Source organism: Fukomys damarensis, unplaced genomic scaffold, assembly GCF_012274545.1.
Source record: "Fukomys damarensis isolate Sample0158 unplaced genomic scaffold, DMR_v1.0_HiC HiC_scaffold_29, whole genome shotgun sequence".
Lineage (NCBI taxonomy): Eukaryota > Metazoa > Chordata > Mammalia > Rodentia > Bathyergidae > Fukomys > Fukomys damarensis.
This window is the reverse complement of record NW_022900941.1, coordinates 15,506,355-15,521,397: the sequence shown is the minus strand read 5'-3', so window position 1 is coordinate 15,521,397 and position 15,043 is coordinate 15,506,355. Positions and strand designations below refer to the sequence as shown.

At 37.4% G+C, this 15,043-nt stretch overlaps 1 protein-coding gene across 10 annotated transcripts in view; it reads left to right on the top strand.

Annotated features, from left to right (window-relative positions):
* The window catches only part of Nckap5 (NCK associated protein 5), an 855,349-nt gene that overhangs the window by 569,584 nt on the left and 270,722 nt on the right, over positions 1–15,043 (top strand). For all 10 annotated transcript variants that reach the window (XM_010606203.2, XM_010606202.2, XM_033757250.1 and 7 more), the window contains one exon: positions 5,376–5,525. In XM_010606203.2, the coding sequence (XP_010604505.1) occupies positions 5,376–5,525 (150 nt within the window). The remainder of the gene's footprint in view (positions 1–5,375; positions 5,526–15,043) is intronic.

Sequence of the window (15,043 nt, the reverse complement as noted above, 5' to 3'; positions counted from 1 at the left end):
CCTTGGTTACCACTTAGAGAAACTTACAGCTCTAAGGATCGCTTATGTATCAACAAGGCGAAATTTGATTTAAATCCTTCAGTGCTAACTGAACTCCTAAATCTTTAGCTTCCTGAGTACTGGCTGATGTTTGTTGAGGCAAACAAGCTTATGGCTTCAACCATATATGAAGTATGTGGAGATTGAATGGTGTTTGTGTGGTAGCCTCCCTTTTTATAGAATTCACTGCTGATTAAAGTACATAAAAATGAAAACAGGTTACTTCTTGAATAAACTTACTTTTGTCATACTTCGGTATTCTCATGAGTGGGCTTTCTTTATTTTTCTTATATTTCTCTGGGAGGTCTGTAAGAAGAATATATTTTATTCAGAACTATAGGTTTATTATCTTTATCTCATTTGTTTTTTCTCTCTCACTCTCTTTTAATTAGGAGAACTAAGATTCCTAATATTGTGACTGATTTGAATGGGTTATGTACATTGAGGAAAAAAATACATATATTTTGATTTTTAATATTGTCATGATTTTATGAGTGTAAGATATATTCAGTACTTATCCTGTCTGAATTGGCAGTGAATGGCCTGCCAATGGCCTATAGCCATATTTTTCTCAAATATTTCTCTCCTATCTTCATAAATACGTCCTTTCTGTTTTTACTTTTTCCCATTATCATATTATACTCTCCCATTCTCATTGTAAATGATTAAAGAGAAGAGGAGAGAAAGTGACTTTCTAAATGGAAGTGTGTTTTGATGCCAGTGACTTTTCCTGGCAGCACAGGGATGTGTCTTTCTATCTTGAGTAGTATCACATCAGAGCAAATCTGAATCCCCCTCTGCATGTCATCAACACATCTACATTGCCCCACGTATATCTACAACCATTCAGCATGTTCTTTTTACTTCCACATCTGAATCAGAGGGCCCTGTTAATGTGAGAGATACCCATGGCTTTTTATCTGTGACAAGCAGGAAATGAATACCCCAAGAGCTACGCTTAACCAGTGAGTACAAAGGTTGGGTACAGAAACGGCCCAATTCTCTCACATCTGGGATGGGATAATTCCGAATTCTGTCCTTTTATTGAGTTTCCCATGGAATTTAGCTTTAGTTATTTATTAATATGCCCTTTTATGGCTCTCTTAACTTTCTTATCTCTATTTCCTTACTAGCATTTTCTGCATTTTTTCATGTAAGCTACTTGTACTAAAATCCTTTTTCTCTAAGGACCAAAGCTAAACACTAAGAATTGAGAAATGCTTTTGGAGAGGTAGAGTTATAAGAGATATTCTGCAGGGAACTAATTTTGTAAAACCTTGACTCTTCTAATTGTCTTGCCTTCTCCTCTCTCTCGTCTTTGGAGATCTCTTCATACATTCATTCCCAGTTTTGCTACCATTTCTGGTGCTCACCATGCTCTCTAGCTCTTCACACAACTCCATTACCTATCTTGTAAAAAGTTTCCACTTGCCTCTACAGCGCCTTTCAGCTCTAGTTCTTTATATGTCCTTCTGTTTCCTCCCAAACTTTTAAATGAGCATCCAAGAAAATTGCCTCTATTTTCTTCTTTCTATTCACTTTCTGCTTAACCACAGACAATTTGGGCACCATTGTGACACTTCAGTCAAAGAGCTCTCAAGTTCCCACTAATCACCTTCTTATTGCAAAATGCAGAGTCCTTATTTGTTCTCTCTTCATTTCTGTCACCATCAAGTGCATTGGTACCATTTCCTTCCTGAACACTGGTGTCTTGGGCTATTGAATTCTTAGAATTTTAACACTGGAAAGAGCATCTAGTCCACCCTACTACTACATGTGTACAGGCAAAACTGAAACCTGAAAAGTTTGAATTATTTGCAGAGCAAGGACTAAAAATGTAAAAGCTGGCCATTGATGACAGAATGGGAATCCTTATCCCACATCTTCAAATATTCCTGATTTTTAGTCCTTGCTTTGTCAAAGTCTCCTGCTTTTTCCCTCTGCAGACCTTCCATTTTAGCTGTCAGGATGATGATTCCAAAATATATAGCAAAACTTATCACTCCTTTGCTGAGCCTGCTGTTCCTCTTTATGTACTTAAAATAAAATCTGAGTTCTTTTCCTGCTTGTATTCCTCTTGCAGCCGCTCTGTTTTACCACAGAGATCCTGTGGTGGCCACAGCTTGCCAGCAAGACAAGTAGAGCCCCCCATGGGGCATTTGCTTTGCTTTTCTTCTGTTTGAGATGCTGTTCTCCCAGAACATTGCACATTCTTTCTCATCATTTCGTGTCATATTAGAGGGACACCTCGGATAGCCTTATTCTGATAGTCATCTCTGGCACTGTCTAAGCCAGACTGCTGTCTATCACAGTCTACTGTTTTATTTTCTTCATAGCATTCATGGCTGGCCACAGTTATATTAGTTTCATGTTTTTGAGTTTGTCATGATTCCAAACATTAGAAGATAATTTCATGAAATATGGGAATTTTATTTTGCTTTTCATATTTCTAGTACCTAGATTAGCAAATGACCATAGTCAGTGCTTAGTAAACCTTTGTTGAAAACATAAATGAAATGATCATGTCAAAATTTTTGTCTCATTTCCAGGAATCCTTTGCCTCCCTTACCCTCCAATCCTGTTAGTCAACTACTCTCAAAAATGTTTTTCTCTGCTGTAAGTAAAGTGGTTGTCTCATGAACCAGTAAAGACAAAATTTAGTCGAGAATAGGAGCCTTTTTCAGTATCTCATTGATCAAGCTGCCGCCCTGTGTCTCTCTAACGATCACTCTGTCAAAGTTTAATTAACATTTCATTTTCTAGAAATCACCCTTGTTGATTACCGTTCTTTAAATTATGTAAAATGACCATTGAATTTTATGTAATTTAAATACGTATATTTTACATAATATCTTGAATTATTTCTATTGATTTTTCATAATATTTAAGCACTGTGTCTAGGCTTCAGAGACCATAATGTTAGGTGAAGTAAATCAGATACACTAGCTTAAGTATCCCATGATTCCTCTTATATGAGATAACCAAAGTACAAATAAAGAGGAAAATCTGAGGTAGATGATAAGAAGCAGGAAGACAGTTCTTTCTCAAAGGGGAAGGGGATCAAGAGAGGAAGACAGGGAAGGGATGGGGAGGGACAGTGAATAAAAAAGAATTAAGATGTATCGTGTACATATTACAAGTACAAACAAGGACTATAAATATTAAATACTGTAAATGTGCAAAAATGGGAGGGGATCAAGTTACTATGTGAGGGGAAAGTTGGGGAAGGTAAAGGGAAGAAAAAGGAATTGAGATGTTTAATGTATATGTGCCGACTCCCTACAAGCAATGTATACATTATGTACTGCACACCTGTACCAATAAAAACTGCAAATCTAAAAAAATAGTACGTTAAAAGTAATAAAATATGAAAATAAGAAAAAGTGGCAAGAGTGTGATGTAAGTGTGAATGAAGTGAGAGGGCAGGTCTTGAGGGGAATTAACGGGAATGTGTCTCGTTGCGATATTTTTTAAAAAATTTAAACATTCAAGGAATTTTTCAGTCACACCTTGTATATGACAGTAGTGTTATTTAGTTTATCTATGATCATTTGCCAAGCTAATAGGTTGTGGATCTGGAATATAGCTATCAGATTCCAGCTTCCATTTGCCATAACAGGGGTTTCTCTTTGTTTAAATCAGCAATGAAGTCCTAATTATTACAGATTACAGTATGGGGTGTGTATGTAAAATTAAAGTGTAAATTGCTGAGATAGCAGTGGAAGCCCATAATATACATAGAGAAGAAGATGAAATTATGTTTGTAAAATAAAGTTGATTCATAATTCCAATTTTGGTAATTAATTACATTCATCCCAAATTTTAAGAGAAGGAGTTGTACCTCTTGGTTTCAAAGTTGAGTTGTTAATAACACAGGCAAACTTAATATTTGTAATCATAGGAATGACTGTGTGACCTGTAGCCAAACATTATTGAATCGAAGCTGTAAAAATGCTACCCTGATCTCAGTTTGTTTTCCGCTGTGTATATGTGTACCTCAAACTTACCCAGCATTTTTCTGAGCTGAATTTGCACCTGTTTTAGTAGTGAATACTCCGGCATCCTGTGTGTAGTTATGCATCTGTGGGCCTGATTTCATAAAGGACCCTCACTGCGTATTTATATATGTAGACAGATGACAGGATAAATTATGAAATCTGCACAAAGCTGATTACCTTATATCAATTTACTGGCTCTATAGTCTCCATTGTTATATACATATACAGATATATGTGTGAATTAAGAAAGTTGTTTTTACCCACTTCATAACATAGTTTCAAAAATAATTTAAAATACTTTTGGAACTTCCCAAGTACCCTGGTGAACACAACTTGAAAACCTGATTGTGTCCCATATGCTGTTTCTAAGTAGATGGTGTGAGTCCCTTAAGGATAAGAATTATATCTTCTTTTTTCTTCTTTATTTGCAAATGATCTTAGCTTAGTACTAAATATAAAGAGTCCCTCACCATTGATAATCCCATTTAGTCCAGATGGCTGGCAGTCAGCTCTGTTGAAGCAAAGATTTCTGCAGGCTGTGTTTAGAATTAATAATATGATAGAACGATTTCACCTGGCAGTGTGGAGCAGGGGTCTTGATGGATCCACACAGTGGATCGTATTTTGTTCATATGATATCCTCTTGACATTTCTTCTTCCCTTGAAAACAAGAGCAAAGCATGAGTCTCAAATTAACACTTCTCAACTTCCAAAAAGCTGCCAGACACAAGGTTGAATGAAGAGCTTCCAACTGGGAGGCCAGACAAGATAACATTTTATGTCTGCCTCAAGGCTATATCACAAATCCTGGAGGGTTAGAGAAGGGACAAAGGAGTCCTTAAAAGCTGTCTTTATTGAGCCGAAGAACTAAATGCCTTCAGCTTAGAATTCTGAATTCACTATTTTTAATATTTCATGATTTTTTCCCTTAAATTAATGGTTATATGGCTAGTGACTTTAGTGATTGTATTTTTTTTTTTAGGTGCTAAGCCTTTCACAAATCAAGCCACCACAGTTGACGTATTTTCCTCTGGTTTAAAACACAGCTGATTCCATTGTGCAGATAAAAAAGGATTAACTGTATGACTCCACCTAGGGCTTTGCTGGATTTGTCCCTGCTCCAGCAGACCCAGTAGCTTTGACCTGCCAGAGTTCAGTAAAAACAGTAAACCCTTTACTAATGTAAGTGTCACTCAAAATTTGTTTAACAAACTCTTCTTTACCTCAGGTCTGAAGAGAATGCAAAAGCAGTGGAGGCATTTCAAGCTTTTCAGCTTTAGACCAGTTCTTATTTTCTAGTTGGAGATTAATGAAAACAATAATTCTTTCTTACTTCAGGAAAAACTGTCAGAGGAAGAGAGAAAACACAAGGAAACTTTGGACGATCTTCACACGGTAGTAGATGAGGATTCAAGGAGTGAAAGCAGCAGTACAGATGAGGGAAAAGAAAAAACCAGATTGCTGTTAGAAAGATTGAAAGCTCTAGAGGTAAGAAATGAAACCATTTTTGCACATTTAAAGAAAAATAACAATGTTCTGCTTTTATTGGTACTGGCTTTAAGTGAGCGTAAATCTTCCTTTCTCAGTTCTTGCAGACTAATACAATCAGATGTCTGCCATTGAGATTCTTTTGTCAATGATGAAAAAAAGTTAAAAATTTTAACCCTGAAAGGAGCTCAACACACTGGCTATGATTACATTGCCTTAAAAAGAGAACATAGGCCAATAATTCATTTTAATTCATTTCAGCCTTCAAACTAGATCAATTCCTAAAATTGTGAGCTCCTGAGCCATGTGACTGTATGAAGCTTCACTATTTTCTTAATACCTACAAGAATGAATGAATATATGGATAAACTATAGCTACTAGTATTCAACAATGATATAAAATGTCTATAAACATATATACATTTAAGAGTTAGAACCTTTTCATTTAAAAAAATCATGTGTGGAAAATGCAATATATAAAGTGTATAAAAGTAGAGTTGAAGCTAGGGTAAAGGATCCTCTAAGGAGATTTTTGGAACACCATAGTCCTTCAAAATAGTTTGCGAAAATACTGGTATACAGTATTATCCAGTGGCATTTGATGTTACATCGTGTATTAAGTCCTGTATTTTTAACAATCCTCAAAGAACACTGCACTTACTAGTGCTTGAGTAAGATTCCATACACTGAAAGACTACACAAAGATGTTACTTTTCTTATGAGTTTGCTTCTCTTTTCCCCATAAATTTATAAGGAGTGGTCACCCAGCATCCATAAACATAGTTTTACCATAAGTTCTACAGAATCGTGAAAACATTTGCAATGTGAAGAGGGCCAGGAAAAAGGTCTTCTCTGTTTGGTTTGTGCAGCCTTGCCTGTAATTCCCCATATTGCCTGTAGTGGGCGTTTGTTTTTCTTATGAGTTTGCTTCTCTTTTCCCCATAAATTTATAAGGAGTGGTCACCCAGCATCCATAAACATAGTTTTACCATAAGTTCTACAGAATCGTGAAAACATTTGCAATGTGAAGAGGGCCAGGAAAAAGGTCTTCTCTGTTTGGTTTGTGCAGCCTTGCCTGTAATTCCCCATATTGCCTGTAGTGGGCGTTTGTTTTTCATTCTAAGATAGTTTTACCATAAATTCTACAGAATCGTGAAAACATTTGCAATGTGAAGAGGGCCAGGAAAAAGGTCTCTGTTTGGTTTGTGCAGCCTTGCCTGTAATTCCCCATATTGCCTGTAGTGGGCGTTTGTTTTTCATTCTAGTTTTTTTCAGCAAACAGTACAAAGTACACGATATGCTTACATTTATGATCTTTGGAGCCAGATTCTCAGGATTTGCTTGAATTTCTGTTCAACTGTGTTCTTGCTCTAAAACTGTCAGAGTTACCTAGTCTTTCTCTTTCTCCTCTGTCACTGTGGCCTCATTTGCAAACGTGGGAGTAGTAATAGTAATTTACAGAGAAGTAAAGAGGATTAAAGGAGTTCATATTTATATAGCAGCTATTGTCTTGTATTTAGTCTCTTTGGTCAGTCCACTCCCTACATATTTTCTTCTATTTACCTGAACAGAATGATTAATACAAGAATGATGAATAAAAAATTCAGTCAAGACACAAAAGTGTGGCTCGAGGCAGGCAGGTAACCAGCTGATGTCAAACACCTCCTGGAGGAGCCCCCTGTCCAGGAAGGGCCAGGCCTCCTAGGGTTCTCACTCTTTGTCGGTCATTGTAAACAGGTAGAAAAGCCTTCCCAATGAAGACTGAGTTTTCTGCTTGAGAGTTTTAAGAAACTCATAGCTTTGTCTTCAGCCTGAATTAGCTGAATTCGAAGGGAGGAATGAGCAGATGTTACATGTATTAAATTGTTAGTTTTTATTTATAATTACAGTGAAATTTGTTCTCACTTTGTCTCATTGTCAGAGACAAGCTTGTGAAGAACATTTTATTTAATCAAGCTAAGAGGTTTTGAAGTATTTAAGAAATGTCTTTGGTAGCAAATGTTTCATAAACTTCAGAGTGAAAAAGAAGCCATATTTTTTTTCCTTCCACAACAGAGGACAACAGCTCCTTCATCCAGTATTAGCTGGGTGCAATAAGTGCAATAAATGATACCTTTCAGTCCTCATAATTTAAATTCATAGAACATTTTATTTTCTAAGTTAATTTTCTCTAGTTGAAATATTATTGCTTATTTTCAGAAATTCTTTGTTCAGTATTTGTAACTCTGGCATCTATATCTTACTTTCCTCTATTTGAGGATCCTACTCTTTTTATTCCATGAAATCTGAGCATCTTTTTATTATATGTAATTTAGTTTTCATGTGAATTTCATATGCTGCTCAATTTTAGTTTATTTTTTTTGGTACCAGGGATGGAACTCGGGACCTTGCACTTGGTGAAGCAGGCGGCAGAACCACTAGGCTAAGTCCCCAGCCTTCAATTTTAGTTTTTAATTGACTACTTACACTCAGTGTACAGGGTCTTTTGCATAGGTTGAAAACTATTGTGGGAAAATCGTTCAGTTTGACAAGACTGTGATTAGAGTTGGTCACAGAGCCCCATGGGGATTCATGCACTTCAGAAAAATATTCCTTAAAGATTGCATAATGTACCATAATGTATCAAAATTGCTTTGGCAAGATTTGATGTTATAAGCAAGATTTTAGAAAAACAAAATTTTCCACCATTGTGTTCTTGAAACAACTGTATGTGTATGCCTTAATCTCTTGGACCCTGTGCTCTAGGAAGTAAAGAAGAATTATTTTTAGGGTGACAGAAACACTTCTTTTGTTCGTGCTCCCCGAACAGGTCCCACACAGGTATAGAAAAGGAGACAGAGTCTGGTTCTAATATTATGTTATTGGTTAATATGGCAGTAATTTTTAATAATCGTTAATGTGATTTTTAAAAATTTAAAATCCTACTTGACAGCATTTTAGATTACATCTGAGAAGCCCCTGACTTAAGAATTAAGTATGTGTTTTCCCAGGCATCTCATCCCCAGCCCGAGGAAAATCTATTATCCCTAATCCAGGCCTTTTCCCTCTTACAGTCACTTCTAGGAGCAGTTCCAGCCACTTTCATCTCACAATCCCTTGTCTTCTCTCAGGACCAACCTTGTAAAGAGTGTCACCTTTGGTGGGATTTTCCACAATTCAACCCTACAAAGGATGGGGGTTATGGCGGACTCTCTTCAGATAGCTCTGTTTCTGCTCAATGTTTTGCCTGCCAGACATTCTCAGTAGCCCTTTTCTGCTCATCCACTCAATTCCCAGTTCCTTGCCCGGCCAGATCTCTCCCAACCTGTTCCTTCTCCCACAGCCATCGTTGTTATACAGAGCTTTTCAGGTCTGTAAACTTTGCTTTGTAGCTTTGTTTCACATCATTCCCCATTTCTAGGCTCATCAAAATATTTTGCTACTAAAGACATTTACCTTCCTATACAGAACTTCAGGACCAGCAGTCAGAATAATGCATATCCAGACTCCCATACACATACTTCTTTCTCCCCTTAGCAGCTGTTTGCTCTGCTTGGTGACTTGCTGTCAGTCATGTGCAGGTGGCGTGGAGAGCCAGCTAGCCATTTGCCCTCACAACTCAGCCACTATTTACCCTTGGTGGAAATTCTAATTTTTGTCCTAATGTCTGGTTGAGAAGTCATTTAACATATTTTATATCAGTGCCATGGGGCCACGTGGGTGATCTGGATGCCACTTGCATATATTTTAATTTATTCTTTCTTTCTTTCTTTCTTTCTTTCTTTCTTTCTTTCTTTCTTTCCTTCTTTCTTTCCTTCCTTCCTTCCTTCCTTCCTTCCTTCCTTCTTTCTTTCTTTCTTTCTTTCTTTCTTTCTTTCTTTCTTTCTTTCTTTCTTTCTTTCTTTCTTTCTTTCTTTCTTTCTTTCTTTTCTTTCTTTCTTTCTTTCTTTCTTTCTTTCTTTCTTTCTGTTTTGATTTTCAAGGCTCCCAATTCAGAGACCGCTTACTTGACTTAGAAAAAGAGCTCAGAGTTCTCACCAGCACTAACATGTCACAGTTTTCTTCTGTAAAAAGGTTGCTCCTCTTTTCCAACCTATCCTGTTCCTTTGTTTGAGGCATCTTCCCAGATCTGCCCTAAATCATCCATTGGCTTCATCTGGAATCTTTCCCATTTGTACTCCTGGGCATTTTCCTCAGACTCTGGGTTGGTTCATAGCATGTTCCTTGCAGTACATGCCATGTTTGTCTTCAGGCTCCCCTTTCCGTGTCCCAGCAGCCCTTTCTCTCAAGACATGGAAACTTCATACCTGACCCAAAGTCAAACTGCACATTCCCTTTTCTCACTTCTGATTACCACAGTATCTCTGATTGCCACATTCTAGCTATAGAGAGAACCATCCTGAGATCACGGGGAAGTTCTGAGCCACCAACTACATCCTGATAGTCTTAGCTATAGCCTCCAGAACAGAAAAAAATTGGCCTCCTTTAGGAATAATTTTTTGTATAGAAAAATATGGCAATTAAATATATTAAAGTGAATAACAGCTTTTTCTACTCAATTATGTCTCTCTGTGAAAGTATGACAAAGTGTTAAGCATAAGAATTTTATTAATCACTAATTCTTGTTTAAAATTAGGTAGTTTAAAATAGCCAAACCTGACTACACATCATAGTTATATATAGAATTCATTTATAAATATGTTTATATCATATATGTATAATTCATTATTTTATATATATGCATATGTGCAGAATACCTTCTATAGGACAAAAGCTGTTCAAGGTTCTAGGTTAATTCAGTTTTTATGGCCCCCACCCCAGTGGGTAGAGAGAGAAAGCACATTTTAGATAAAATAATAAATGGACATGTAAATAAATATGTAGGTAGGTGCCTCTGAATGCTAAAAATTAGATTATAAAGTAGTAGAGAGTTGTGATGTGGAAATAGAATGTCCCCGAAAATCTCTTGTGATGAGGGTTGGTCCAAAACACAGGGCGATGAATCATGAGAGCGTTAATCTCATCCATGGATTAATCCAATGATGGGTTCATAATTTGATGGCGTTATTGGGAAGTGGTGAAATACTCAGAGGTGGGGACTAGTTGGAGAAAGTATGTCACTGGTAGTATGCCCTGCAAAAATTTATCTTATGCTCAGCCCCTTCTTTATTCTCTCTGCTTCTTGGATACCATAAAGAGGATGGCTTTGCTCCGCTATATGCTCGCTGTGATGATATTCCACCTCACTGTAATAACAAAAGCAGTGGAGCCAAGTGACCACGGACTGAAACCTCTGAAACCATGAGCCCAAATAAACCTTTCTTGCCTTTTCTCAGTGAAAGAAAACCGACTAACATGGAAATGAGAGTGAGAGAGAAATTTATCTACCTAAGAAGTCCTCTGGTTCCAGGCCATTTGATTACAGTATAAATAGTATAAAAGAAACAGTTGTGTTCCAGAAGACACCTTTCCTTGCAGGAGGAAACTGCAAGTGTGGAAATTTACTTGAAGATGATAGAAAGCTTGACAGGTTAGAGGAACAGAAATCAAGATTGTGTCCTAGGATAATAGGAATAAGATTTAAAACTTATAAAATGAGATTAGACAGGTAGACAAGGGCCAGATTCTGTAAAGCTTTGTAGGCTGTAGTCACAATAAAACTACTGAAGATAATTCTGCTTCAGAGGGAAGCCATAAGACATGTGTAACCCAGAAATAACATGATATGGCTTGTACTTTAAAAAAAATAGCTCTTGCTACTTTTGGGGGGCTCAGAGTGAGACAGTAGAGGAGTAGAGATAGGGGGAGCAGGCAGGAGTGTTTTTTGTTTTGTTGTTTTGACTTTGTTTTTTGGTTTGTTTTGGGGGGGTTTGCATTGTGTTGTGTTTTGGTTTGCTTTGGTTAAGATTCCAGACAAAAGATACTAAGTGCCTAGGAGTAATAGGGAATGTAGTAATATTACATTAATGGTAATACTGGATAAGAAGAATACTGAAAAAGAATAATGACCATGTTGGTAGGCCCTTATATGAAGCTTATTATTGCCCAAACACTGTTCCAACTTCTAAGAATATTTATATGTACTATTTTGATCTCTATAGTAATCTCACACAGAAGTAGCAGTTGTGATTATCATCCTCAATTTTCAGATGAGGAAAGTTAGCCCAGAAAGGTTGTTATCTTGCCCAAGGTCAAGTAGTATAGTAGTCAGTAAATGAGAGTGTAAAAATCTGTACTCAATTGTATGGCTTCACCATGCTAGGCTGGAAGAAATGGTTAAGTAGGAATATATTTTTGATGTAAAAGCTATAGGAATTACTGACCATTGAATGCAGAATATAAGAGAAAGTGAGAAATAAAGAGTGACTTTTAGATTTTGGCCAGGGCAACTGAGCATGAGGTTAGATCAAATTTCTGATAGAGGCAAGTCTTGAAGGAGAGGTGACTTTGGGAATGAATGCATAATCACCAGCTTGCTTTATCCACACTGAGATGACTGTTAAACCTTCAAGTGATGGTGTTCAATAGGCTGGTGAATATGCAAGGTTGAGGTCAGGGTTAAAGACATGATTTTGAGAGCTGTCAGCATATAGATGACATGCTGCATTACGGGACCAAATGAGGCCACACCAGAAGCGAAAATGGGGGCGAGAAGAGGGCAGCAGATAGAGCCTTGGGGCACTCTTCCTTCAAAGATCTTGCAAAACTGAAACAGAGCCAGCAATTCAGACTAGGAAAGAGTAGTTGCTGAGGTAGAGAAAAAATAGAAAGTAAGGTGTCAGAGGAGCCTCAAAAAGAGAATGTGTGGTATGGTATAGATTAAACCCCCCTGTAAGTCCTTCCCCATAAGTTCAGAGGTGGTGCTTTTGTAAGGTGTTTGACCCTGGGGTCACTGTAGTAGGTTAACCCATTGATTTGCTCATAGCTGGACATGCTGTTAAAAGGCTGGGTCCAAGGGAGAATGTACATCACTAGGGACCGGACTTTGGAGGGAGTCTTAGTCACACTCGCTTGTTACTGAGACAAAATATCCCTGACACCTACAACTTAATGGAGGAGAGGTTTATTTTGGCTCATATTTTCAGTCCGTAGATGCCTGGCTCCAAAGCAGAAAATGCATAGTGGAAGAGCCTGGCAGAAGAAAGCTCCCAATATAGTAGCAAGAGAGCAGAGAGGAGAAGGGAACTGGGAAGGGGAATATACTCTTCCAGGTCACACCCCAGTGACCCACCTCTTCCAAGCTGACCCTACCTCCAACAGCACTCTTAGCTCTGAACTAATCCCTGGATTAATCCACTAATGAGAACAGTGGCCCCATGATCTAATCACCTTTTAAAAGCCCAGTCTATGAGCTTATGAGGCCTGTGGGGAACAGTTTTTAATCTAAACCATAACAAAAGGTCTATTTCTCTGTGTATTTCTTCCAGCTCTCCATACTTCTAGCTTCCATAAGATATGTAGCTTTCCTCTGTCAACCTACTCCTTGATGTTTCTGCCTTGGAGCCAGCCAACCAGGGACCTCTGGAGCTATGAACTAAATTAAATTTCTCCCTCTTTTAAGTTGAAAGTGTCAAGCATTTTGTTCCAGCAACAGGGACACTGATTAGTACGGTGTTTCAAGGGCAACCTTAAGAGAATAAGTAAGATAGCAAGAAGCCGTGATTGTCATAATGATATTTCCTGATTAGAGTGGGAAAGAAGGAAAAAGACGTGGAGATGATATGTGCAGATAGCTTTTTAAAGAAGTATTCCTCTGGAGCGTAGTAGTTATGATGAGAGTCAAAGCTGAAGAGAGGTGCAAGACAAACTCTTCTAAAGAATTGGTATCAGGGCATGTCAGTGTGCTGATGGGAATGATCCAGCAGAAAGGACAAAACCAGTGATACAGAGGGATAAATATAAATGTAGGTGTGAGATGTGCAGGCAGCAGGAGGGATGAAACTATGCCAAGAACAGCGCTTTTAAAAAGTCAGATGCCTAACAGCCTAAAATATGACTTAGGAAATTCTTTTTGGAAATTATACATATCTATTCTTTTAAACTTCTAGTGATGGTTTGCATGTACAGCCAGAATTAACATCCTTCGCTTAGTCTTGTTTGTATTGCTGTTACAAGGTACATGAGGCTCACTACCTTTTTTAATATAAAGAAGTATATTTAAAAAAAAAACAAAGAAAAGAATAATATCCAGAAAACAGCAAAGTTCTGTTGCTGTTGTGGTACCTGGCATCATTTTTTTTATTAGCATCTTAATCATCATCTGGAAAGAGAACATTCTAGAGTAATATCATTAAATATAGCTCTGATAAAGCACGGTCACTACTACGTATCATAAAGCAGGTACAAGATATTTTAGATTCACAGAGGTATGATACAGTACCATCCTACATAAATAACACTAGAATCAGTTTTGGTTTGAAATTTGCTTTGTCTGCAAATAAGATTGCTACCCCTGTTTTTTTCTGGGTTCCTGTCACATGGAGAATTGTTTTCTATCCTTTCACTTTCAGTCTATGGGCTTCTTTTTGCACTAGGTGTGTTTCTTGTATACAACATATTGTTGGATTTTGCTTCTTATTCCATTTTGCCAGTCTATTTATCTTGATTGGTGAGTTGAGGCCATTGACATTGATGATTATAACTGATATGTACTGACTTATTATTGACATGTTATTGGCCTTTTGCTGACTCTTTTTACTTTTTCACCTTCTCCTTTTAGTTTCTTGCCTTGCCTATTTGATTTGCTCTGTTGGGCCTCATGGTGTTGTTGCCTGCATTGTCTTTTTCTAGGATCTTGTTTAGAATTGCTTGTAGTGCTGGTTTGGTATTCATGTAGTTTCACAGGTGTTCTTTGTCATGGAAGTGTCTTATTCCCCCATCCATTTTGAAAGAGAGTTTTGCTGGATACATCAGTCTAGGTTGGAGGTTGTTCTCTTTTAGTACTTGAAATATCTCATTCCAGGCTCTCCTTGCCCCAAGGGTTTGTGTTGAAAAGTCTGCTGTGATTCTAATGGGCTTTCTTTGCATGTGATTTGTTTCTTTTCTCTTACTGCTTGTAGTATTTTGTTCTTCTATTGGGTTTCTGGGATCTTGATTATTATATGTCTAGGTGTAGATATTTTTTTTATTGTAGCTAGTTGGGGTCCTATATGCCTCAGTTATCTGAATGTCTAATTCTTCCCCTCTGTTGGGGAAGTTTTCTGTCATTAATTCTGTGAACAGCTTTTTTAAGTCATTTGTATTTTCTCCTGCTACTTCATGGATTCCTATCTGTCTTATGTCATTCTTCTTTGCATCATCTAGGAGTTACTGGATCGATTTTTCATGATCCCCTACTGTTTTTAAGAGACCTCTCTTTTCATGGTCACTGACTGCAATCCCATCTTCTATATCTGAGAGTCTATTTTTGCATTCTTTTATTCTGTTGCGTACACTTTCAATGGATTGTGCTGAATGTCTATAGTTTTGTTCAGATGACTGCAGAACCTGGAAAAGCTGTTGCTGCTATTGATGCATAACATACTGCTCTTTTTAGTCTC